Genomic DNA, 25,126 nt, shown 5'->3' on the forward strand with positions numbered 1-25,126 from the left:
AGCCAACAATGTCAGCCTACGTACTTGCCGGGGAAAATCAGATCTACAAATGGTTGAAAACAACCTTTTTTGACATGGGTACATCGGTATTTTGAAATTAAGAAAAAATCTGTAGCCACTTTTCAATTTGACGAAACGTGGTGTGGTGCACGCATTAGACTATGTACGAGTGAAGCCATCATCGGACGGACGGGCGGCACTTGACTCACCCTCTGATCGCGACGTCGCGCGAAGACCACGACATGGCTATACATACGTTCGGCCACATGTGCGGACATGCGCTCCTAATAATGATAACTGCTCCAGTCACTATCCATTGAAAATAGGTCACCGCTGTAAGTTACTTATTACAGCGGTCGGCAACAGATTACATGTAGCAGGGTATTCGCTCTCTGCCGTTGGCAGCTGTGACCATGATGGATCAGCATACTGGGCGCAGGTGAAACTCCGCGAAGAGGCGCTGACAACTTGACTCGCGATTGGCTCGGCTATGTGGGCCTGATCGACGACTGTGACACGGCCGTTTCTCCATCGTGATAACCGATATCTGCCGTGAACTCTATGCAAGGATTTTTTAATTTCTTATCAAACCATAGCAAAATACATTTTCACTTGAGCTTGTAAACCATATACCCGCTATATCGCATAGCAATTCTTCGTCAAAAACACAGGCTTTCGACAGGGCTGGGGCATTGAAAAATCTGTTCGGTCAGCTGGGTTGCGCCAGGAGAATTCTTCGGTCAGTTCGGCCGTCACTCACCTAGTCAAGTCATTTCGAGGGTGGCACCAGCGGTCAGTTCAGTCGTAGCTAAGCCCAGCGCCGAAACGTCCGCCGGCTGCAAGCGAACGCCGAAGCAATACAGCGCCGCCCTACTCGCGCACGAGGCGTTCGCACCCAAATATCCACGAGAGACCAGCGCCAGAGAGCAGTGCGTGGACGCACCTGAGGGCTAGTTAGTTCCTTTCCCCGTCCCAATATGATGACGACGCAGCAGCAGAGCCCAGACCAAGTCACACCCTTCGCATATCCGCACGGAACGTCCCCAGCTGCAGTCGTCTCTTCCTCATCTTCCACCTCCCCCGCGATCACCGACAACGCTACCGAGACCAACATGTCAGGAGGCACTGCGATGTCGAACCGCAGCGCCACTCCGTCGCCCCCGAGCGCCCAACGGAAGCGCAAGCAGCTATCGAGCCCCACCGACGACGCCGGCGCCAACGGAAGCGCCGACGCACCAGATGCCGATAAGCCCAAGGAACAGCAGCCGTCAAAGAAGTCACGCCGCGAACTGCCACCGCATACAGTCGCCATCCTCAAGGGATGGATGCTCTCTCGCGAGCACGTCAAGCATCCGTACCCCACGGACGAGGTAAGCCATGGATCCAGAGGATGTCGAGCAGACACTCGTCGTGCAATGTAGTCTAACATCCATATTTTTCGTGACGTTGTGTGACTGTCTATTAGGATAAGCAAATGCTACTCAAGAAGACTGGTATCAGCATGAAACAGCTCACGAATTGGTTCACCAATGCACGTAAGCGCATCTGGAAGCCAATGATGCGACGCGAGCATTCCCGTCAAATGCAATCGGCCATGGAGTTCGATCACACGGCAGTGCGTGAGTTCCCAGGTGCCGGACTCAGTCAGCAATACGCAGAAAGCAGCTATGCTCCTCGTGCGGCTGTGCGTCATTCTTTCGATGCTGGAAGTCTCGGAGCGCCGCCTCACGGGGCGGCAGCAGCGTTCGACAGGTATGCGCGGCCTCAGGCCATCCCTGTGAACGCGCCGCTGTACCCGTCACGCGCTGTGCGTTCCATGTCGGAGGCTCCTGCCAGGACCGATGTAGACGAATATTTGGATGCCGAACGGATTCGCGAGCGTGTTTTGGAGCGCGGGCAGGACGGCAACGCCCCACGTAACAGTCTATCGCCCCGTGGACACAAGATTTTGCAGGAATGGGTGAACGCTAATGCTCGACGTGAATATCCGTACCCGAACGACAATGAGCGAATGCAGCTCGCTAAAGATACAAGCCTTGATGTGTCGCAAGTGGACGGGTGGGTCACCAGTCTTCGCGAGCAAATGACCCCCATTCGTGCGTCGTCGATCCCGTCTGCAGGAAACCCAGCGTTCCCACCACCGCCGGCGTATGGTGAACGTCGATCCATTCCAAGCTGTGGAAACCCCATGTTCCCTCCGCGTCCAACCGGGCCAGGGTCAATGCGACCGTCTATTCCATCGACTGGGAGCCCACAGTTCCCACCTCCACCTGCGCGTCGGGACGCTAATGACTCACGGTTCGCTGCTTTCCCCCCTACCGCAAACTACCCAGGCCACGAGATGACGCGGATGCGTTCCATGACAATCAGTGCCAGTCCTTATCTGCACCCGCCGCCTACGGCCAGTTCTGCAGGTATGGACGCTCAAGCTCAGCAATCGGCCGCCAGTGCGTTGCCATCACTATCCAGTCGCAGTTTGCTGAGCCGTCCAGCGCCGATCGTTACGTCCAATGGCCCCACAATGGGTCAGCCACGTGACAGTCGATCGCGCACACTCGACATGGGTCAGTTCGCAGAAGCGCGGCGGCGAAAGATGAATTTTCAGGACATCTTGGCGTCTACAGGCGGACCCACGAACAGCGCTGCCCCAGCAGTACCCACATCTGGTACAGTGCTACAGACACCAAGTCACCCGTCTGCTATCGGCGGCAGCATGGAGAACGTTTACCCGAATGACAGCGCACCAGTGGTTACGGCGTACCCGCCCCCTGCATCCAATGGGTTTCAGCAGAAGCAGCCAACGGCCTCTTTCGAGCAACAATCCGGACGTGTAGTACTACTATGATGGATGATGCATCTTTAATTTGTGAGTTGAGTAGGTGAGGGCTTCTTCAATCCTCACTTTTGTGGTTAGTCTTTCATACCCTGCAAACTTCGTGTGTCGATCATTGATTCTTTATAATAAACGCTAAGCAACTCTGATCGTCTAAACCGAGTCCCTGTAAATCTGCCCATAAGTCAGTGACGCATTGTTCCTGCAGCTCTTCAAGGTGTCTGTGTTTGATCCGAAAGTAAACTTGGTAGCGGATGTCTGGGGAAAAGTTAAGGCCACCACGGTGTGCCAGGTTGGGGTGGGCCAGTACTAAGTCGCCGCGAAATGCCAGGAGCTGTACAGGTGTGCCCAAGTCTGGTAGTGTGCCATCTCCCCACACGCTATCGGCCTTGTAACATTCGTCATTGTGGCCGCACAGTTTACCGTCGGCTGTCAAGCGACTTTGAAGTGACACATGCGAGCCAGGAAATACTGTCAAGTTGCCACACAATGGCTCCGGTACATTCGACAGAGCGATGCCCGCCAGTAATGTGAACGGATGTAGACGACCCTGTCGCATGCCGTCCGTATGCCATTCCGTACCCAGTGGTTCTCGAGGCTCGCCTAGCTCCGGAAATCGTAAAGCAATCTGTGCTCCTTGCGGTGGCACCACTTGGTCAATACCGACAAGTGCTTCCACGTACTTGCTGACGTCTGTGACGCGGTATAGATCTAATATTGCGTCACTATTGGAGGTGTTACCTGCCAGTTTTACTGCGCCTTCGACTCCGCCATCGATCATGTTTCCAGGGATACCGAGGTCATGGTTAATGCGCCCCAGCGCCGAGTTGGCCAAAGCCAGCGGCACCGCGCCACGGATCTGCAGATATCCGTTTTGCATGAACGACCGTCGCTGCGACTCACTCAACAGCGAGTTATGCTTAGATTGCTTCATTAACGAGCGCGTGGTGTCCAGTGCGAAAGCCGCGCGATTCGTCACAACAGCCAAACGGAACAGACTGTCCTCTCCTTTGCCAGCGTCACCAATGAATTCCGACGCAACCACGCCCAAATACCATCCGTTGGATTGCAAGCGATTGAGTTTCTTCTGATGTGCCACCGCCTTGAAATGCACCAAATACTCGCCATCTTTTGTTTCTTCTGGAGCTTCGAACTCCACCAGAAAAGCGGCAAACTTGGCGGCCGCCAACGCCCAGCTCACTTGGCCGTTCAGCGCCACCTTGAGCTTCTCATAAGGTCGCTCCAAACTACATAGGCTCAGCACTAGCGGACCGGTGGAGGCACCACGTTCCACCAGCGCGCGGAACGAGTACCCGCTCGCTGCATGAGTCACCTGCACCACAGCACCAGTCTCCATCATTGCGACTGGTGATTGGCTGATTTTTTACAAAATAATGAAATGTAGCCAAATCAGACGAATAGATATGCTGGCTCGGCGACGAAGCTCCCGGCTCGATAAAGAGCGACAGGCCGTGGAGCAGCAAGTGGAGGAAGCGTTCAAGTTGAAGAGGCACAGTGACACAGCGGAGGCTGTACTATTACGACGAAAAAGTAGCGCGTACCTGCCACCCACAGATGATAGCCTGCGCGTTGCCAAGCAAATGTTACAGGGCGTGTACTCGTTGCAAGAGCTCTACGAGCGTCAGCATTTCATAGAGAATGCAGCGAGTAGTATTGCAATGGTAGGGCGATGATTAATCATCCCGGTGTAATGATTGGATGCTAATTGATGCTGATATTCTGAAGATTGGCGTGTTTCTGGTTATCCTAGACATCGAGTACTTTATCGACAAGGACGCCAAGATGGCAATTCGCATCGCTAATTCTATTCTGACGAAGATTCTCCTTAGTCTTGTTCTCTGGCGCTTCGTCTTGGAGCGACGTATCCTGATTCGCCGCAACGTGTTGCCACCTCATGTCACTGTATTCAGGATGCCAAAGCAACTGATACAGTTAGCGCTCGAGCTTGGTGCGTGCTTTATCATCATCCCACCTGGGACCGATGGCAGCTTTGAAGTGAAAGAATGGAAATACTACATGGACGATGGGTCTTGTGGTGCACCATTTGTTGTTCAAGACAACAGTTGCTACCAGGCGTACTCTTACCCGTACGTTAAATCTAAATTTCGTGCTAGGTTAGCATCAAACAGTGCAATCACTGAGCATTCAAGGCATTCGTTGTGTACTTTGCAGGTTTGAAGTGCTGGGACTGTTCTCGCTGCTTCGGCTGTATATGATCCCACGAGTGCTTCGGAACTTTTCAAGTTTTGCCAGTTATCGCACATCGTACTTGGGGACACTGCACCGTGTGGACACCATGGCCCCTCTTTTCGCGATCAAGTGTTTTCTTCAGTCGCATCCATTTCGTTTGCTCGCATCAGCTTTCTTCGGCACGCTGGTGATCACTTCGTACGCACTTTCAATCGTGGAGACGCCTGTGAACCCGAATCTAGCACCTCTTTCCAATGCTATGTGGCTTGTGGCTCTGACGATGGCTACGGTTGGTTACGGCGATGTTGCGCCTGTGACTAGTGCTGGCCAAGTGCTCTTAATATTTGGTGGAATGGTTGCCGGGATCTTGCTCGTTGCAGCACTGGTACGTCAAGAGATAAACGCAACTGCCCCTTTTCAGTGTATCACTCAGCCTTGAATTGTTGTTATTGCAGAGTGCAGCGCTGTTTGCTCTCCTTCGTCTTGATGATCGGGATAAACGATTTATTCACTCACTGCGACTACAGCAATACGACTATGAGCTGAAGCAAGCGTGCGCACGTACAATCCAAACATCTTGGCGGCGATTCCATGATTTTAAGCCTGGAACCCGCCCCTATCGAAAGCGTAAGGTTTTCAATCATTCGTCCATGTGTCTGCTCATTCTGAAGTCTAACAGGTTTGCCTAAATGTTCTAGTTTATGACAAGCTGTACCGATTCACGTCAATTCAGCGGGAACTCCGTAAGAAATCTGTTGCCGATTACGTGAGCATCAAGACAGAAATGCAACATTGCCAAGAAAAATGGCTCTCTGCTCTTCACCAGGAACAGGCATCCACATTAAACCGCCTTCAGAAGATCGAAACTCGCTTGGATTTTCTCGTGGAGGCGCTGAGTAAGCCTCAAAATCAATAGTGTTGGCTACATGACACTCGGGAAACTCAGATAATGCGATGACGACGGCGAGACATTCTCTTCATCAGCTGTAACAGTGGCGCTGTTGTTAGTAGAAACGCTGCCCCGTGGTCGGATCATCATGGTTGAAGCATTTATCAGGTCTGCTTCATACGACTGAAATGCTGTTATTGGGTCATTTTTCTAGCCACAACAGACAAAGCGACTCAGTCCACGAGCACGGAGCGATGAGCCGGACGAATCTTACCAGGATGTCGTGGATGCTGGTTCGTGGGATAGTGTTGACTAACGCAAATTGTCTTCCGGCTCCCCTGTTAGCCCACGACGTTAGTGATAAGCTTGCCAAGTGAGGAGAAGCAAACTGCATTCACCTGAAGCGAAGACGACTAACCGATGTCTTTGGTGATCGTGTCATGGCTTCGTTCACTGGAGATGGAAGAATCACCGGTGATTCTCGTAGCGGAATGCCAACCACGCTGTTTGGATATGGAAACGAAATCGCTCTTGACGATCGCTTATAGGCGGACTCGGGGCCCTGAAAGCTGGTTAGAGCGCGAACAGATGAGGTGGGGGGATCAGGCACAGCAGCTAACAGTCTTGCCGGTGAAACTAGCGGCATTATTGAATCGCTTGCGGTCTCACTGTCTTCACTGTTATCGACAGCTGCGCTTGAGGCAAGGCTGGAAATGGCGCGACGTCGAGATCTCACATGCCCATCAGGACTGCTATGCGTCCTACGAACTTTTGGGTATTTACTGCGTAACTTCCTCCCGCTGAGTTTAGGAGGTGGAATACAGGCAAGATCCAGACAGTTCGTGGAGTCTGTCGATCCCGAGGTATCTGAAGTGACTCGGTCAAGCAGACCAGAGGAAAATGACGTGGACTTGCGTTGTTGGCGACTTAATCTTCGTCGACTCCCTGAACTCTCATTTGTATCAGCAGTTTTTGAAGTTCCTGCATCCAATGCTGCAATTGCTCGTGCCTTGGAGCTCTTTCTTCTCACGCTTTTCGGGGAACTTTCATTTGGCATTTTCTTAACATATCTTCCATTTTCTTTCAGAAATTTTCGAAAGGATGAACGTGGTTTCACGTCGGTGTCGCCGTCCACCGGATACTTGTCCCCGATAACCCTCGATTCGCGTAAATACGGCTCAATTAGCTGTGGAATGCATACTTTGGCGTCGTCAGCTTTAACCAATAGTTTGTCACGAATGCTAAGGTCGCTGGTGCAAGCCTGGAATAACGTTTCGCACAATGACGCTCCCACTTCGCGAAGATGCTTGGTGTTAAAGTGCATGCTGTACAGCTCCCCGAAATTGGCGCCGCAAAAAGAAGCTTCGAGAGTGAAACTCCAATTAATTCTGAGCTCGTTCGCAACGACCACACGTGCAGTTGTCTCCTTGTCTTTACTTACTTTGAAGCTACAATCGGGAAAGGAGATATACTTTTTAGCGGTCTGTTGCATCGAAAACAGCTTTGCGAACCCTCGTGCTGCAGGATTTGGTTTCCGCTTGGTATCACAGCCGTACATGAACACATTTTTCTTTCGGGAGTGGCCGTGCATATCGCAATAAAAAGCAACTCCCCGTGACGAGCGCTCCTTGATAAGGAGTTCTTTTGCATGAAATATTGTTGGGTGTAGTGCCTTGCTCGGGGTTTGCCACTGCCGATTTAAATCACAGGCCGATAGACCACATCTGCTATTGCCGTAATACACACCATCCGGATTAAGTATCGGGATGATCTGGAATACAAACATTCGGCGTAAGACGCGAGCGACGTTCGAGCTTCCCAACAAGAAGTCTATTACTCCTCGCATCATCCAGGAGGCTTGAGATTCTCCTGGATGCACGCGAGAGGTAATGAAAACTGCTTTCCGTGCCTTGAATTCTTGTTCAGCAATAGAAAAGTCCGAGATTGTCAACAACTCGCAGCTCCTTCCACTTAACGTTGTACATAATGAACTGTGCCGAAGGATGTGGCTTGCGTCGCGCCCTGAGTGGAGAATGCGGTCAATGTGTAGCTGGTGCATTGTAAGTGTATACGGATAGCTGTGAGCTATGAGGAAAGTGTCGTCAGCGTTCCAGAATTCGAGAGTGAATGTCAGGGTATAGTACGTCATTACAGGGGCTGCGGGTGTCGCCAAAGTGGTTGTTGGGGCCGCCTCCGTGGGAACAACACTCGGGAAACTTGCTGCATTTCTTAGTGGTCGAACGAAAGAGTTAGCAAAATAATAAATGTCTGTACCCGAACGCACCCATCCTTTCCCTTTCTGATGAGCATCCCGTACGGAATAAACCACGGGTTGTAAGCCTTGATTGAACAGCGAGTTCGGCTTGCACAGATTCACGATATTAAAGCGATACTTTTGGCCAGCTCGTGAGCTGGATTCTGGTGTTTGGATATTACTTACAGCGAAGTAGAACCACTGCATGTGTCCAGAAGTGTTGAAATCCGGTCGTAAGACTAGATCATACTCGAACTGTCCAATGCGAATTGCTCGCGCCAGGTTTCCACTTTCAAAATTGCTATCAAACGTTAAGCTGCTGGCGAGATCAGGAAACGCTTCCGGATCTTCGGGGACGAAATAGGGAACATCACGCTGGGTGTCACAGGAGTTTAATAAAAAAGAAGGGATACCTGCGACGCTGTGGTCTCGTTCTTCCACCATCGATAGATTTTCATACACGACCCGTGCTCTCAAGTTGGCATCGCTTGCAACAAATTCAGCTCGCCTTGCAACGGCCTCGTCAACAAACCGAGTTGCATCCTCCGGTTCAGATAAACTACATGGTTCTAAAAACCCTGGATCGTCCAGGACAAACTTCTCTTCAGAATTGGTTTGATTTGCATGGTTCATTCTGGAGGGATGCTTTGGGAACTTGACCAAGAAGCTTTTGTCAGCGTAATACCATTTCTTATCTTCGAGGTGATCAAAGAAATTCGTCGTTGACACGTCCCGTCTCGTTGTTTTGTTTGATTTTCGGTGCTCAATTGATGGTCGTAGTGAGGATGAGTACAAGCTGGGGACCCTTGCAACCTCAAGTGATCCGTCCTTAAACTCCTCTTTTTCAATACTTTCAACCTCTTCCTCGTCATCACTGTCATCATCATTTTCTTCACCATTATCTGCACTAGTGCCAGCCACTCCGTCTTCTCCACAATACAAGTACTCCGGTGACGAAATGACGTCGACACTCTCGCTTTCTTCACTCAATTTTTGCTCGACTGATTCTTCAATGTCATTTTTGCTTTCAGCACAATATTCCTTGGGTTGTATCGCGTACGACATAGTCTCCGGCTCGATGCTGATGGCGGTTCTACCTGACGTCTCTATCGGCTTAAAGTGGCATGAGCTCTCCAAACGCAATAGTTTGGACACGTAGTCCTCATACTCGGTATCCCCAAGACGCAAGCCCGTTCTGCGGGATGATGACGGTAATTGCTGGACACTTGCACTGGAATTAGACGAGGAGATATCGTTTATCGCTTCTACATCAATTATCCCAAGAACTGCTTTCTCGAGCATTTTCACCACAATGGATGCAATACTTTCGCCGCCAAAAGTGTTGCTCAGAAGTGGTGACGCGGTTGGGGTGGGCATCTCATGATTATAAGCGCTTTCGACGTCAGGGGGTAAATTCTCCTCTCGGGCATCAAGGTAGGTGTGAAGCATTTCCAATAAATCCTTTCCACCACAGCTCATGACAACATCAGCGCCGTTCTTGGAGAGCATCATCTCTCTGACGAAATTTACTATGTCTACTGTCTGTGCCATTTTCGTTTTTATTAGTTAACACGACACAGAAATCCTGGAATTGAAGGTTTGGATTTAACGCACCTGGTCTCCCCACGACGTTGAAGACGGAATAGTTCTGCAAAGTATGTCGACTGCAATGCCGATGTAGCCAGTAATCGCCTGCACGCTCTTATCGTAACACTAGGCAGCCATAATTTCCAATCGAAAGTAACTTTTTAGAAACAATAAAAACTCACGGATGCAATGCATACGTACCTGTGTCTTCCAGTGTTTCGCCAAAATGGCGAAAACCTGCGATGCAAATCGGATGTTTTCTTGATAATTTCTCAAGCAGAGAAACAGCGCGGGAAGTGTGATATCTTCTTCTTGCATTGTGAATTGCTCCAGCGTCGACCGACTCAGTCTCGAAATCACGTGAACTAAATGTCCTGCTAATTCAGCAAGATAGCTAGATCCGCCGGCAAGCACATACAGCGACAACAAACCTTCTATTGTCTCTGAATTGATCAAGTGAGGGATGTCCACTGGGTTATTCGAAACATTGACAAAGAAGCGAAACGTGTTGTCAGCCACACTGGCCTCTTGTGCATGGCAAGTAGCGGCGAGAACGAGCATTTTCCCTTTGCAGTTCTTCACGAAAGGAGAAAGGTCCAACTTGCATTGTCGAGCAAAGTCGGACAAGTCAGCGATGATGGCGCACGTTACCACCGTCATCTCTTTAGTATTGCTATTATGCTCAATGACTTGGAACAGAAGCGGTATCATCTCTTCGCGAACAATTTGGCCGTACATTTGTGCGTCTCGTACTATTCGTGACAATAAGCGTACAGCACCACACTCCACTTCTCGACTCCGTGGGTCCATACGCAGACAGACACACAAAGCGCTAACGATATCTTGCTTGGCCATCATTTGGAGCATCCCTGGCGCTTCACCCATCAGAATCAGGACTTCACACACGGTTCGCTTCAAGTTCAATTTACTGTCACCAGTCTATCACAACAGCCAGTATAAGACTCCTTAGCTATATGGATCAAACTCAGTAGACGCATTATATGTACCAAATTCAGCAGACCGATCAGAATGGTGATGGCGTGTTCCTGGGTTGCAACTTGGATTCTCTTTACGCTGCCATCAATGAAGCGCCCTAGTGTATCTGTGGCCCGAACCAAGACGCTTTCGTCCTCATCTGGACGTGCCATCATCTCTAAAATTTGCTTGATCACGACGGTCTGTCTCCCTTGCTGCTTTGACTCGGTAGTTTGGCTCAATAGATTCACGAGTTCTAGTGCGCGCTTCAAGATCTTAGCGCGTCGTCTGCTGCCTCCAGCACCTACTGACACTTCATGCAGACATCGAATTGCCAGTTCCATTGCCCCGCCCCTAACTGCGTTTGTTTTAGTATCGGGATTTTCTAGAACGATCAGTGTAAGAAGCTCCAGCAGCACTTCGAGCGTCTCGCCGCGCGGCAGTTCCTGATCGCCCGCGGCCAGTGCCAGGAGCGGCTCCAAGCCATCGGTGAGGATGGTAACCTTGGCACCCTCAGATCGACAGCAAGATGCTAGCTCTAGTAGTATATGACGCACAGACGTAGGCGTATTCTTGCCGCGGTCCTGCAACCTCGTGAGCAGCGCCTGCGCGGTGGACATGGTGGATGTTGAAGTGAGCGCTAATACAAAATATTATTCGACGATTGGCTGAAAAACGTGGTCGTTACTGTTGATTATTTTAGTGTCCGATTGGTCAAAAAGGAATCATAAGTTTACCATTGTCACTTCAAACACAGAGACGATGATGCCGCTGTATGACGACGATGATGTGGATCTCCAGCCACTTCTAGACGGTGGAGAGGTGTCTGAAGATGAACGTATTCTGCACCGAAGGCGAGGCAAGGTGAGTCCGAGCTGGTTGATGCTGCTGGGTGCGGTCGTCGCCATGCTGCTGCTTGTACACATTTTGTTCGTGGCGCTACTCAGGAAAACAACAGTGACGCTGGACAAACTGACGCTGCCTGATCTGTGTCATCGAAGAACGGTAGGGGAGGTGGTCATGGAGTTTCAAAATCCATCATACTGCTCGCCCGTGGTCGGACCTTTAAACATTACGTTTGCCAAGAAGAACACGGGGGTCCTGCACCTTCAAGCTCCGGCCTTTGAGCTTCAATCTGGAGTGACAACTATGATATTTCCAGTTGGTTTTGAGCTGTTGACAGAACCTGAGGTGTTCTATAGCTTGGTATTCGCTGATTCAGAAACTATTGATGTTCATGGAGATATTCCAGTTTTAGTTTCGTGCCTGCTAGTCCCGTTTACAATCCACTTGGACGTCTCGAACTTACTTAGAGAAAACTCACGGCCACCGATGGATGCGGTTATCCCTCCGAAGTGGCGATATGCATTGGATCCACCATTATATGGCGCTGATGCGTGGGGGTCAGGTGTTGTCGACGGAATCAAGGAAGAGCTGCAACGTGTTGTGACGCAGATGCTGAAGACCATTGCGCTTTCCAACTTTCATACGGAATCTGACGACCAAGAGATATTTGCCTTCACAGATGTGTCATTCGAGTATGTATCAAGGGTGTTGTGGAACCTCCCGTCACTTTCAGTAAAGGTTCAATCTTCACAACGACAGACAATCCTTGTAGCAGGATTCAAGCGATTCATATTGGGAAGTGGACAGACATTTATTTCCGCGTATACGGAGGTTTTCAAAAACCAGTCGGAGCCACTACAATCCATGTTGCAAGCATACTTAGCAGGGGACGACCTCGTCCTCCATGTAGGTGGAGGCAATCGTGACACAGATTGCTACTCCTTGCAGGTGCTTAACCTTGTCGATGTAAAAGTGGATGTCCCCGCAAAGATCGACGACAAACCAGCGTTACTCCGCGAGTACTCCATTAAACCGTCGCTCAAGGAGCTTGACTCCAAGACACACAAATGTTTGCTGGAGCTAAAAGTCTTGATCAAGATTAACAACCCGTTACCCATTCACTTTGATCTCTATGGGATCGAGCTCGATCTCCTGTACGAGAAGGACTCGTCGAAAGTCCATTCGAGTCCGAAGTTCCTCATCCACATAAACAACACTACACACGTATCGTGGTTGTCGCATGAAGAGAACAGTATCGTGCTGGACACAGCAGTGCACGACTTCGACACCTGTCTCGAGGTGGTGGGGTTTTATCTGCACGACCAGCTGACTTTCGACATCCAGCATGGCCACATTTCCATGGGTGCCGGTAGCGGAAACTTCAGCATCCCATTCTCGGTCAGAGGCATCCACATTCACCCCGGTCAGGCAAGCAACGGCTCACAGCCAGCGTTTCTCGTCGAGGAACGGTGAAGTTGAAGTGGCGTCTGACTATACGCAACTTAAGGTCTTAGTGCAACATTATAATCTAATCTGTCAAATTCTGTGGCAGCTATTTCGCGTCTATACATCCAAAGGCAGTATGGGCGCCTCGTTCTCGCGATGCTTGTGTCTTGGTGTGGGTGTGGCATACCCCATGTACGCGAGCTTTAAGGCGCTGGAGCGGCCTGAAAGTGGCCACGACGAGAAGCAGTGGCTCACTTATTGGGTGGTCTACGGCGCTTCAACGTCCGTGGAGGCGGTGGCGTCGCCGCTCATGTGCCTGGTGCCAGGATACAACATCACTAAGACACTATTTCTCATCTGGATGATGTCGCCACAGACAAAGGTGCGTCGCATAGTGTGTGGGTCTGTCTACAAGCAATCAATAGTAACTACTTCATGTCGACAGGGAGCGACGATCGTGTACCATAAGCTTCTGTGCCCCTTCCTAAAGGAGAAAGAGCCGTACGTGGATCGCAAGCTGCTAGAGGCACAGGAGGCGGCTGAAAGTGCGCTGTCTTCCTTTGTGAGAGCCTGGGGTCAGACTATTGCTGACCAGGTCGTGGCTATCCAGAAGAGCGACGAGTTCAAGCAGATTTGCATGGCAATCAGGTCGCTGGCGTCCCCCGATTCGCCCAAGAAGAGGAGGAAGAAGAGTACTGGTACCAACAATAAGAGTAAGCAGTCGGCGTGTGAAGATTGAATCAAATAGTACATGATGCGTGTGCATAAGTATGCTACTGCGTAGTAGTATTACGCTTTGGCGAGCTTCAAACTCTCGCCAGAAGAGGGACAAGGTCCCCGGACCAACAGATCGACATCATTCGGTGTCATCTTTCTTCCACAACTACCTATCTTCCTCAGTCTTCAACTCTAGACTCGCACACAGCTTAATAGTGGTGCACGTAGTTAAAGTCCTCGCGTGAGTTCACTTTGTCGATGTACGAGTGCGCCTTGAAGTGTTCAGCCTGGATCAGCTCCGCCAGCATTGGCGCAACCGATAGACGCTTGAGTTTGTCACTGTGGAAGGCCTTCGGATCCGCCGGGATCGTGTCCATGACAACAACCTGTGACACGTTTGAGTCTTCAATCAAACGCTCGGCATCGCCATTCAGCAGCGGGTGCGACGCGAAGCAGTACACCTTGCGGGCACCCTTGCTGAGTGCGAGGTTCGTGAGTTTGGACAACGTTTCACTAGTGTCGACCAGGTCGTCCACGACGATCACGTCGGCGCCCTTAACATCGCCCACAATATCAGCCGGGGACTGCTCTCCCGACTCCTTCTTGCCAGTGCCGTGAAAGAAAACAGCAAACTGTGCGGGCGAGTCCGGCAGCCACTTGTTCAAACCCGTCTGGAAGATACGTGCGCGACGCAAACACTCCGGGTTGGGCGCCATCACAACGAGCGGGCGACGGAGATGCACCTGAGTGGCGAAGTATTCAACGCCGGCCATGATAGTTTCGATGGTTTCCACGGGAATATCAGAGCTGAAGAAACATGCTTCGTGGCCTTCCACACGCATCTGCATGTCCACCGCAATGACGCGATCGACACCCATGACTTCTAGCATCTTTGCAATGTCAGCAGCAGGACTCTGAATGAACTTGGAGTTCAAACTGGTCGCCGCCGGGTTAGCACGACGGTGATGCTTGTATGCGTAGTACCTGTACATAAGCAGAAGATTAGCTCGCTCTCCAGAGCTGAGGTATATCGTTATTCACTTACGGCAGCACGACGGTCACCTTCTTAGCGCTGGCACGACGCATCGTGCTGACCATAAGCAGCAGTTCGATGATGTTGTCGTTCACGGGGCTCGCCAGACTCTGTACGAGGTACACGTCCTTACCGCGCACGCTCTCACCCACTTGCACCTGCACTTCGCCGTCAGCGAAGCGACCCAGCTTGATCTTACCCACGCGGGTGCCAAGACGCCGCGCAATGTCGTCAGCCAGCTCAAAGTGCGACGAGCCTGAGAAGATCTTGAGCTCGTGGCAGCCAGGGATAAACATACCTGCGTGCGTACACGGGTGCTTGTCTGACGGGAAGAAGGGCGACATAGGATCTACACGCTTGCGATCGTGTGGCACGCCAAACTCAAGGTCGCGCAGGTCGCGTTTATCCTCCGCGCGGGCCGTCCTCGAGTGTGTCACACCGAGCGTCGCGCCACCAAGGAATACGGCGAGGGCCGGCGTCACTCGCGTGGCGGCTGAGCGGAAGGCGAACACCATGCTTGGCTGTCTGGGTATGAATTGCCGATGAGGTTTGCCCTCAACAATGCGACTGTTCTGCTCGATGACTGGAGGAAACACGCGGAGCTATGTCAGTAAAGAGAGGTGTAATTGAACAATTGTGGTATGGTTAACAATTGTTTTCGAACATCCAAAAGTAAGAGCTTACAAAGAACTCTTGAAGTAGAGCCTCGTGTTAGCGACAATTTTGGACGAAATGTTTTCCATTGCATTGCGGAAGCATCTAAAGCCCAGCTAGGTTGCAAGCATCCTGACGGACGCAGCACTTGCTAGATCCACACCTCGTTCCCCGGTCGATCGCTCTACTTCTGCAGGCTCTGCTCCAGGAGCTCAGCAAGGATTTCATTCAGGCCACCAAGAATCGTGCGGCCGTCCTCCACAAGACCAGCGGCCACCGTCGCGTTGGTATAGATCTTTTACGTTGACAACATCTAAATTAGCTCGGCGTTGGGAAACAAATGAAGCAATCAATAGCGAGACGAACCTGACGGGCCACCTTCTTGGCGAGGGCATCGTTGACTTCCCGCAGCGCGTTTAAGTCCACAATAATGCTGTGGTTCAGATTGATCTCCATCACGTTCTTGGAGAGGCCACTCATGTCCTGACCTGCGCGGTCGTTAACCATTTGCATCATCCTGTTGCCACCAACCGAACACAACATAAGTCACCAAAAGTGAACCAAGCAAACTCTACATCGCGTGCCACGTACTTGCGAATCGAGGCCGACTCGTGATCCACGATGATAGCAGGCGAGTCAGTCAGACGGGATGTGAACTACAAGAAACCACAACGAATCAGTACTATACTCGGTAGCACAGCAGCGAAGATCGTTATGATACCTTGACTTCCTTCACGTTGTCCTCGAGAGTCAGCTTCAGCCAAGCACCGAAAAGGTCCTGCTCATCCTTCGACAGCTTCTTTCCGGACGCATTGTCGTCACTGACGACGTCAACCTTAGCGTGCTCTGCGGAGATAACCTTACGACCGTTGAACTCGGCAATGTTCGTCATCACGAAGTCATCGATGGGACTGTAGACGAACAAAACCTCCTTGTTCATTTTCCTGTTGCAATCAAAAAACCGGTCAGTAAAAAGGTGTCAGCAAGGACAGTGTCGTCCACTTACTTGAAGGCCTCGAAGTACGGCGAAGACTCCGCAATAGCCCGAGTAGGAGCGCAGAGGTAGTAGATCTCGTTCTGGTCCGGTGGGCAGCGTGACACGTACTCATCGAGAGTCGTCAGCTTACCTTCGTCCACCTGGCTTGATTCGTAGCGCAGAAGCTTCGCCAGAGCGTCTTTGTTGGCGAAGTCCGTGCAGATACCCTCCTTCACGAACTGTCCAAATTCCTTAAAGAACTTCTCGAACTTTTCTGGTTCCTTGGTGGACTAATGCACACATGGAAACGTTAGTCATCGGTAGAAATTGACTTTTTAAACAGCAATACACAGTTGACGAACCTCACGCTCCAGGAAGCGGATAATTCTTCTCGTGAGAACGTCACGAATCTTGTGGATCAGACGGCTGTCCTGCATCTTTTCACGCGAAAGACTGAGAGGGAGATCCTCACTGTCAACGACGCCACGCACGAAGCGCATCCAGTCTGGGAGAATGTCGGGCGAGTTGCGCTCAATGAGAACCTTACGCGAGTACAAGCTCACACCCGGCTCCAAGCGAGAGTAGCCGAACTTCTCGGTGTGCGATGTTCCAATGAAGAAGAGAGTCTTCAACTCAATTGGCGCATCCGCCTTGAAGATGACGCGGTACGCCGGCTCGTCAAACGCGTTGGCAATAAACTTATAGAACTCCGTGTATTCCTCGTCCGTGACTTCGCTCTCGCTCTTGGTCCAAAGAGCCTGCACCGTGTTCACCGTGTCGCCATCCAGAACAATCGGGAACGACACGAAGTTCGAGTAGCGACGGATGATGGACTCCACCTTGGACTTCGTGCCAAACTCCTTGCAAGAATCCTTCAGGTGGATCACGATCTTACTGCCGCGCGTCACATCGTCCGCCTCGGCAACCTCGTACGATCCACTACCATCCGAGCGCCACAGGTGGCTCTGACGGCCAGAGACCGCCGACTGTGAGTACACCTCCACTTTGTCGGCAACCATGAATGCGGAGTAGAATCCTACTCCAAACTTACCGATGATGCCACCCAATGCATCTCCGGACTCACCGGGAGAGCTCTCCTTTAGCTGCTCCAGGAACGCTTTTGAGCCGGAGCGAGCAATCGTACCTAGGTTCTCGATAAGCTCGTCCTTTGACATACCCACACCGGTATCCGCGATCGTCAGTGTGCCGGCCTTCTCGTCCGTGGTGATGACGATCATGGGCTCCAGCTCAGCGTCCTGGATGGACTCTCCAGTCGACTGCAAGTGACGCAGCTTCTCCAAGGCATCCGAGGCGTTGGAGATGAGTTCGCGGATAAAAACTTCCTTGTCCGTGTAGATGGAGTGCGTCACAATATCCAGAAGCTGGCGCGTCTCAGCCTGGAACTCGTGGCGGTCCGCTGCAGCTATGAAACAGCGAGAGTACAATTATCCGTCAGTCCATATACTTCAAATGATAGTGCAATCACTGCAGCGGTTAATTCGCATGCAGGTAGAGATTTTATGCACCTGTGTCGTCCGCAGCGCTGGTGCTGAAGCAAGCGCTGAGGTGCTGCGCGGACGGAGCGAACTTGGCGCCGCGCTGTACAAGACGCGAACTCGGAGCAATGCAGCGCAGGACTGCGGAGCGCGTCGCGGTGCGACGTCCACTGGCCGCAGCCGAGGTGCTTGCGCGGCGAGCAACGTGTTGCGCAGCGGATCGCATCATCTTGTCCGGAGGTCTTTGGTTTTTGGCCACAAACTTGTATGTCAAAATGTACTTAACAAGCCACACCTGGTACCGGTATGTGCAACACATCAGTTGGGAGGAAGAAGTGTTCGTTTCGTCACAAAACAGTTCTCCACGAGGTTCGAAATGACTAATGCTACCGACTTCTTGGGCCTATTGAAGTGCAACAGAGGTAGATTTAAGCGAGCGCTCCACTCACGGCGAAGTGAGTGTATTTAAAAATAAAAGCAGCTTGCTACATGTACTATATTGCTTATAAACAGCGTTGAGCACCGTCAAAAATGAGTACACCAGTGACGATGTGCGACTTACCCAACAAAATGGTGGTGGAGTCCACCCCTTGCGAATAAACCGCCCTCCTAATTGCGCTTCTGAGAGCGTTTTATTGAAATAGAGCGCCGCTGAATAGTATTCAATGAATACAACGTGCATTCTAGAATTTCTACAGAATCCTTTCAGCTCAATTTTTATGAGCCAATCGTATTGAAAGGTACCCTAGAATTTCTTAGAATCAGTTCAGCTAATAACTCGCCTACCATTTAATTCCCAATTTTGCTGTCATGCCGCCAGAGATTCGAGATCAGTTTAAAACTGCGTGCGATCAACTTAAAAGAGATGTTATTTTTTTAAATATTTTTTTATTTTGCAGTAAGATAATTTATTTAAGAGCTCCTATTTCAAAATCAAATAATTTATTCCGCGCTCTCCCCAGGCAATAACCTTTAACCGTGCTTGATGGAGCCCTACGGACCAGCGGTCCAGCTGAACCGCAATCTACAATCGATCTGCCGCGCTCTTGCCCTCTCATTTTGATGGTAAGTCGCTGAGACTCCGCGAGAGCCACCTGCATTTTGTGCAGCACTGTCATTGTCCGATCTGTCTCCAATACCCACACCCACCGCAATGCCTCCGAAGCGCACGAAGCGCACGTAGAGCCAGCCGCTCACAGCTTCTGCCACGAGTCAGGCCACTATCGCGCCCACGAGGCCGTTAAAGAAGGCCAAGCGCAAGGACAAGAAGGCCAAGCATTCCACAGCTCCGTTCGCCTCGAAGGAAGTGGCAAGGTTCTACTTCAAGGTCGTGTTGGACGATGATGGTGAGGCCACCGTCTTCTATCGCTGCCGTTGTGGTGTCCGTCGCAAGATGGAGCCCAACACTGGCTACACGAACTTGCTCCAGCACATCTTTGTGTGGCATTCCAACTTCGTGGCCGAGGTGACGGCAGCTGTTGGTGAGAAGGGCACTCTTGTCGGCGTCATCGACGACATGACGGCCAAAATCTTCGCCTGGATCGACATGGTGCTCACAGCCAACGTTCCATTCAGCTTCTGCGAGTCAAAGGCCGCTGCCGACTACGTGAGCATCGACGCTCTGTCGACCGACAGTCTCGTGAAGTACATGACGCTACTAACTCGTGAGGTCGAGATCGTAATTGCCAATATCCTCCCTAAATCGTTTGTCATCATTTTTGACGGGTGGACCTTTCGGTCGGAGCACATCGTCGCGATCGTCGTCTCCTTTCACCACGACGGGGAGACTAAAACGTGTTGCTCGCCATGGCCCCATTGGTGGATGAAGATGTGGACGACCATACGGCCTCGCACATGTGTCTTTCATAGGGGCTATACTAAAGTTCCTTAACAAGTCAACCGACAACATCTCGTACATCGTTGGTGACAATTGCAGTGTAAACTGTAAAATTGCTGAGGAACTCAATGTCCCTTTGGTGGGTTGCGCCAGTCACCGCCTCAACCTGGCCGTGAACCTCATGCTCGCTGAGCACGATCACCTTTATGATCAAGCTAAAGAACTCCCTGATCGCCGCTGCTCATTTACCGTAAGTCCCCTTTTAACGTTACACTACTCTGTGATTGAACTCTAATAAATTATATTTTAATATTTTTTTAATGTTTTGTATTCAGCCCATTGGCCACCTTGCGTCTGGTACTTCGTCATGCGGCTCGCTGGTCGTCTGCATTTGCGATGGTCCACGGCTATGTAAAGCTCAAGGAAGTAATGGATAAGATTGATGATGATGAGATAACGTCGATGCTACTCTCCCGTCGTGGCAAGAAGGCTCTTGTGGGTGTTCCAAGAAGTTCGAGTCAACTTCGAAGCAGCTTCAACAGGCTGATAGTGCGGTGCTGCTGGATGTGCGCAACCTGTTCGACGCCTTAATCAAGTTAGCACCAGACGTCAAGAAGTACCTCGCGCCTGACGCATCGATCGTCAAGAGCCCCGCGCTCGAGGAAGCTTGCGTCCAGGTTCTTCTCGGCAATGAAGCAGCCATCCCAGAGGAATCGTCCGACGTGCTTGTCAAGCTCGTGTCTGGTGGTACCCGACCCACAGGTAAAGAGCCCCCAGCCAAGGCGGCGAGAGAGGATTTTGCGAAGGACATACTTGTGAAGGCACGTCGCCAGCGGGAGAAAGCCCGACGCTTTAAAGACCACATAGCCTGCATCGCGCCGACGTCTAACCTTGTGGAGCGCTTTTCAAACCAGGCGAAGGCTGTGCTGGGAATATACTGCCAGAGCATGACCCCGCTGCATCAGGAGTCGATTTTATTCCTCAAGGTAAACGAGCCTACTGGAACGCTGCCACAGTCCGGAAGGTTGTGCGTGGTGAGGCTCCCACCAACTAGACGAGTATCAGCCCACGGTATACTGCATGCAATAACACCAATAATTTTTGCACCCGTGGTGCTCCAAGCACTTAAAGTTATTTGTATTGCTGTTTTGCCAGTCTCAATAAAAATAACATTTTCGGAACCTCTGGGTGGTATTCCATCACATGCCGAAAACACTTTCGTCAGTTGGGTTGGTGTATAAGCGCATCATGCTTCCGGCAATGGTGGCGGGACCGAGAGCAAATTCGCATCATCGGTGGTTGTCGCAAGCTCTCTACGGCGAGAGACTAAATAAAGGAAGCTAGGTAAATGACAACAAAGCGAAGAGACTTATTGTTTTAGCGCGGAGAATTAACGTGTGACGGGGTCACACAGCACCTTGCGCTAGAGGAAGTTGGCTTCCGAGAGTATACAAACTCTCAGTGAACGGCAGTTGACATGTCCCCTTTTATCGAAAGGGAGCAAAGTGACCTGTTTAACGTCGAATGTAAACTGAGTATATTCATAGGTAGATAAAGATTGGGTTAAATACAAACTATAAGTCACCAATAGAAAAGCAATGTCATCAGCCCATGGTTGGATTTAGACGACCTTGGTACCTTGTACCAAATATCCCGAAGTATGACGTGTCCCACTTCATGTAACTAGTGGTACACTTAGGGCTACGTACCCCGTTACATTCTCCCCCTTTAGGTTCGGTTTACCGACCAATCAGAATGAAGAAGTGTTCGTCACAAACTTTCATTCTCAAAGTCAAAAAACATTGACTTGGCCGCGCGAGCGCGGCGGAGGCTCACTTCACAGTTAGAGCCTCAAGCAGCAGTATGTGCGCTCCTCTTCTTGGTCTCCACTTCGGCCGTTTGTCATGCCTCATGCCTCGTGGCACTGCAAAGAGCGGTACAAAGACACGCTCCTAAGCTGCTGTCGGAAAGGCGCAAGCCCAGAGCACTAAGCCTCACGGCAAAGGATCGGCACTTCAGGAGGCTACTCAGGTGGCCTCCGAGGCGATCGGCATATCGGGTGTAGCGGCTGTGGGCAAGCGAACAAGAAAGTGCCGCAGCCCGTCGCCCTCAGCCTCTCCAGACAATCGTCCGAACCCTCGGTTTGCTGAACGTGAGTTCGACTCTGGCAGTGAGAACGAAACCGAGTTCGAGAGCATGCACGATGCTCCTACGGGCTCTGCGGGAGGGCACAGCCCAGTGCCCAGCGAGCATAAGGACGACAGCGTGCAGTCGCTCGCTAGTGATCAAGGTGATCACAGTCCTAGGACGTCTGTGCGCTCTGAGAGTCCGGCCGTCAAGGCTAAGGGCACTCCCAAAGCTGGTAACGATGAGGAAGAGAAATCTCGCAAACGTCTCTCGCTTGCCTAGGGTCTTGCGCGTGCTAAGGCCGCTAAAGCCGAAGGCGCCAAGCCCTCTAAGAAGCGTACGGCTTCTAAGTCTCCTCTCCGCGAGGAGAAGAAGACTCGGTACTCACATCGAGCCTTCTTCTTTTCCTCTGATGAAGAGGACGAGAACGAGGAGGAAGAGAAAGAGGGTGGTATTCCTGATCCCCGGGAGATCACGAATGACCTCGGCCAGCAGCAGGAGGACTTCCAAGCTGCCCAGTATGCGCGTTGGGGCTCGGTGGTGGCACCCGTCAGTAAGGGAGCTGCCATCAGCTCAAGAGGGTATTGGCCTCCCGAGGAGATATCTGGGCTGTCCTCTCTTGGAGCTTCTCGTCGCTCATCGTGGTCTTGTTGGCGGCCACACCTCTAGGGGTGTTTACAGATGAACCACACGAAGTGAGGTAGAGCACGTAATCATTAAATCTCAAACAGCAATGAGCACTAGTGAGGGCCTTCGTATAATTCGTAATGATCGTTAGATTTTCTCTCTTCTGCCTCACTTAGTCTTACATCAACCTGTCCCAAGTTTGGGTCTCGCACACTAACACAATATTCGTTTCTGCGCCAAGTCAAGTTCAGTAATCCCCAACAGCCTAACCTACTGACCATTGACGTGGCGCTGCTTAAACGCCTCATTTGACAGCAACCCCATAGTAGCTCTGTGCTTTTCAAATGTCGTTCGTGGTAGCGGCTTGGAAAAGGCGTCTGCCACATTTTCGCGTCCTGGTACTCGAGTACTTCAATATCCTTCAGCTCCACTCGTTCTCGTATGAAATGGTGTCGTACATCGATATGTTTGGTTCGCGAATGATAGACGGGGTTTAGCTATTTTCCTGGCGCTCTCATTATCCACACAAACGTGTGACGGCCGCCGCTCCTGAACCTGTAGCTCCTTAAGCATCTGTCGCAAGTGTACAACTTCTTGTGTCAACAAGCTTAATGCCATGAACTCAGCTTCCGTAGTATGCAGTGCGACTGTCTTCTCAGTTTGACTGCACAACGAGATAGCACTCCCGCAGAATAGAGTAAGATATCCTGCTACGGACTTACGATCATCTGGTCGATTCGCAAAGTCAGCGTCTGCGTACGCTCTGAGATGATCGTCAAGATCTTCGTCGCTCCACTCCAATCCACCAAGTCGAATACCCCAGTTTGTGGTCTCTCTCAAATATCTTAGAGCTCGTTTTGCTGCGCTCCAGTGCATAACACCCGGGTTTTCGAGAAACTGACTGCATTCGCGTACTGCGTATGCCAGATCAGGCCTCGTGCCCAGCATCAAGTACATAAGACTACCCACAATAGCGCGATATGGTTTCGGCTGCATTAGCTCTCTTTCGTCAGCCTCTTTTGGACACATAATTTTGGTCAGTTTTATGTTCATTTCACTTGGCGTTATGCACTCATTACACGAGATCATACGGAATCGCTGCAATACAGATTCGGCATGCTTGTTCTGGCTGATGAAAATCGTTCTTTCTTGTCGATTTTAAGAATAAAGTGAATTTCTCCGAGATCTTTCATGTCAAAATGAGAAGACAGCATTTTCTTTATCTCATGGATGGTCGTCTTTGTTGGTGCAAACAGAATCAAATCATCAACGTAGATTGTGATGAATACGAGGTCCTTATTCACCACCTTGATGGCAGCACACGGTTCACAATCCAATACCGTAAAGCCATTCTCTTTTATATGTGACTTCAGAGCTCAAACCAAACTCGTGGGGCCTGCTTGAGCCCATACAAGCTCTTTCGCAGCCGCCAAACCCAGTCCTCCTTGCCTTCCACAATGTATCTCTCTGGCTGTTCCATATACACCTCAGCGTCAATCTCACCATTCAAGAACGCGGTCGTTACATCCAACTGGTGGACTTCATAATCCCACACAGCCGCCAGCGTGAGTAGTGTACGTGACATTTCAAGTCGAACCACTGGAGAGTATATCTCAAGGTAATCTACTCCATATTCTTGCATGAACCCTTTCATCACAAGGCGAGCCTTAAAACGCTCCACTATCCATTCGCTAGATATTTGATTCGGAATATCCAGCGATTTCTCAGCACTTTCACGTTTTGTTTTCGTGGAACAAGCTCCCAAGTGACATTCTTCCCAAGGGCTTCATACTCACTATCAGCTACTTTAATCCATATTCTCCTTCCGTTGCATCGTGGAGACTAGCTGGTTCAATCACCGCACTAGATGACAAGCAACAATAATCATCCCACCATAATAAGGCCTTTTCCTTAGCCATGACATACTGAAGCTCCTCGCGAGCTTTCTCCCATTCAGTCAGATGTGACCTCTTGTTTGTATTGGGGTTTGTTGCAACATGAGCCAGATGGATAAAATCTCCGAGCCATCGTGGCGATTTGGAGGTACGTCCGCTGCGTGTCACGTTCTTCTCACTGGCGACACTCTCATGTGGCAGTGATGCTGAGCTGTCATCAACTCGTGTGACCTCAGTATCAGCTTCAGGTATGTTGAAGCATCCCGCTGTGGCGTCTGCACTGCCTGTGTTGGAGGCGTGCCACTCAACTAGACCCCGCTTTTCTTTATTACTGGGTCTCCTGTATGCATGCGCAGCAACGGGCTTTCTTGAATCACTGCAAGTATTTGGTGTCTTCTCTGCACCAATCTCTGACAAAGGATCATTACTTAAGCGCTGACGCTTCCAATTTCTCTCTTCTGAGGCGCCACTTGTGGCTCGACTCCATCGCTTTTGCTGCTGCCCTAGTCCATCATAATTTATCTCTTCTGAGGCGACACTTGTGGCTCGATCCCATTGTTTTTGCTCCTGCTCTAGTGCATCACTAGCAGAGCCATCACGAGCATCGCTATCAGACCCACCTGACCGAGCAATTTCTCCTGTTCTAATTGCCCCATCTGCTCGGTCATTTGTGATTGGGGTTGTGGTCCCACTTACAGCTTCTTCTCGTTCATGCCCTTTGTC

General features: G+C 50.8%; 8 protein-coding genes across 8 annotated transcripts; 3 read left to right on the plus strand and 5 right to left on the minus strand.

Annotated features, from left to right (window-relative positions):
• Window positions 1-977: 977 nt before the first annotated feature.
• On the plus strand, window positions 978-2,913 carry PITG_05545 (uncharacterized protein; the record flags this gene model as incomplete). Its single annotated transcript, XM_002999129.1, has 2 exons — window positions 978-1,370; window positions 1,466-2,913. The coding sequence occupies 2 exons, from the start codon at window positions 978-980 to the stop codon at window positions 2,843-2,845; spliced, it is 1,773 nt and encodes a 590-aa protein (XP_002999175.1).
• Window positions 2,892-4,190, minus strand: PITG_05546 (uncharacterized protein; the record flags this gene model as incomplete). The annotated part of the gene is made up of 2 exons (XM_002999130.1): window positions 2,892-2,901; window positions 2,968-4,190. 2 exons carry the CDS (start codon window positions 4,188-4,190, stop codon window positions 2,892-2,894), a joined length of 1,233 nt encoding a protein of 410 aa, XP_002999176.1.
• Window positions 4,191-4,257: 67 nt separating this feature from the next.
• Window positions 4,258-5,960, plus strand: PITG_05547 (Voltage-gated Ion Channel (VIC) Superfamily; the record flags this gene model as incomplete). The annotated part of the gene is made up of 5 exons (XM_002999131.1): window positions 4,258-4,515; window positions 4,580-4,941; window positions 5,027-5,429; window positions 5,500-5,671; window positions 5,743-5,960. The coding sequence occupies 5 exons, from the start codon at window positions 4,258-4,260 to the stop codon at window positions 5,958-5,960; spliced, it is 1,413 nt and encodes a 470-aa protein (XP_002999177.1).
• Window positions 5,961-5,966: 6 nt separating this feature from the next.
• PITG_05548 (metalloprotease family M14A, putative) lies at window positions 5,967-8,820 on the minus strand (the record flags this gene model as incomplete). The annotated part of the gene is made up of 4 exons (XM_002999132.1): window positions 5,967-6,143; window positions 6,208-6,271; window positions 6,332-6,993; window positions 7,069-8,820. The coding sequence occupies 4 exons, from the start codon at window positions 8,818-8,820 to the stop codon at window positions 5,967-5,969; spliced, it is 2,655 nt and encodes an 884-aa protein (XP_002999178.1).
• A 972-nt stretch (window positions 8,821-9,792) lies between these two features.
• PITG_05549 (uncharacterized protein) lies at window positions 9,793-11,369 on the minus strand (the record flags this gene model as incomplete). Its single annotated transcript, XM_002999133.1, has 3 exons — window positions 9,793-9,900; window positions 9,976-10,713; window positions 10,782-11,369. The coding sequence occupies 3 exons, from the start codon at window positions 11,367-11,369 to the stop codon at window positions 9,793-9,795; spliced, it is 1,434 nt and encodes a 477-aa protein (XP_002999179.1).
• A 1,090-nt stretch (window positions 11,370-12,459) lies between these two features.
• PITG_05550 (uncharacterized protein) lies at window positions 12,460-13,632 on the plus strand (the record flags this gene model as incomplete). Its single annotated transcript, XM_002999134.1, has 4 exons — window positions 12,460-12,993; window positions 13,148-13,423; window positions 13,487-13,586; window positions 13,622-13,632. 4 exons carry the CDS (start codon window positions 12,460-12,462, stop codon window positions 13,630-13,632), a joined length of 921 nt encoding a protein of 306 aa, XP_002999180.1.
• A 174-nt stretch (window positions 13,633-13,806) lies between these two features.
• On the minus strand, window positions 13,807-15,348 carry PITG_05551 (ribose-phosphate pyrophosphokinase, putative; the record flags this gene model as incomplete). Its single annotated transcript, XM_002999135.1, has 2 exons — window positions 13,807-14,742; window positions 14,804-15,348. 2 exons carry the CDS (start codon window positions 15,304-15,306, stop codon window positions 13,968-13,970), a joined length of 1,278 nt encoding a protein of 425 aa, XP_002999181.1.
• Window positions 15,349-15,512: 164 nt separating this feature from the next.
• On the minus strand, window positions 15,513-18,146 carry PITG_05552 (heat shock protein 75 kDa, mitochondrial precursor; the record flags this gene model as incomplete). The annotated part of the gene is made up of 7 exons (XM_002999136.1): window positions 15,513-15,740; window positions 15,812-15,962; window positions 16,037-16,101; window positions 16,167-16,389; window positions 16,452-16,711; window positions 16,784-17,844; window positions 17,948-18,146. 7 exons carry the CDS (start codon window positions 18,144-18,146, stop codon window positions 15,630-15,632), a joined length of 2,070 nt encoding a protein of 689 aa, XP_002999182.1.
• Between the last annotated feature and the right edge of the window lie 6,980 nt (window positions 18,147-25,126).

This window comes from Phytophthora infestans, genomic scaffold, assembly GCF_000142945.1.
Source record: "Phytophthora infestans T30-4 supercont1.7 genomic scaffold, whole genome shotgun sequence".
Lineage (NCBI taxonomy): Eukaryota > Oomycota > Peronosporomycetes > Peronosporales > Peronosporaceae > Phytophthora > Phytophthora infestans.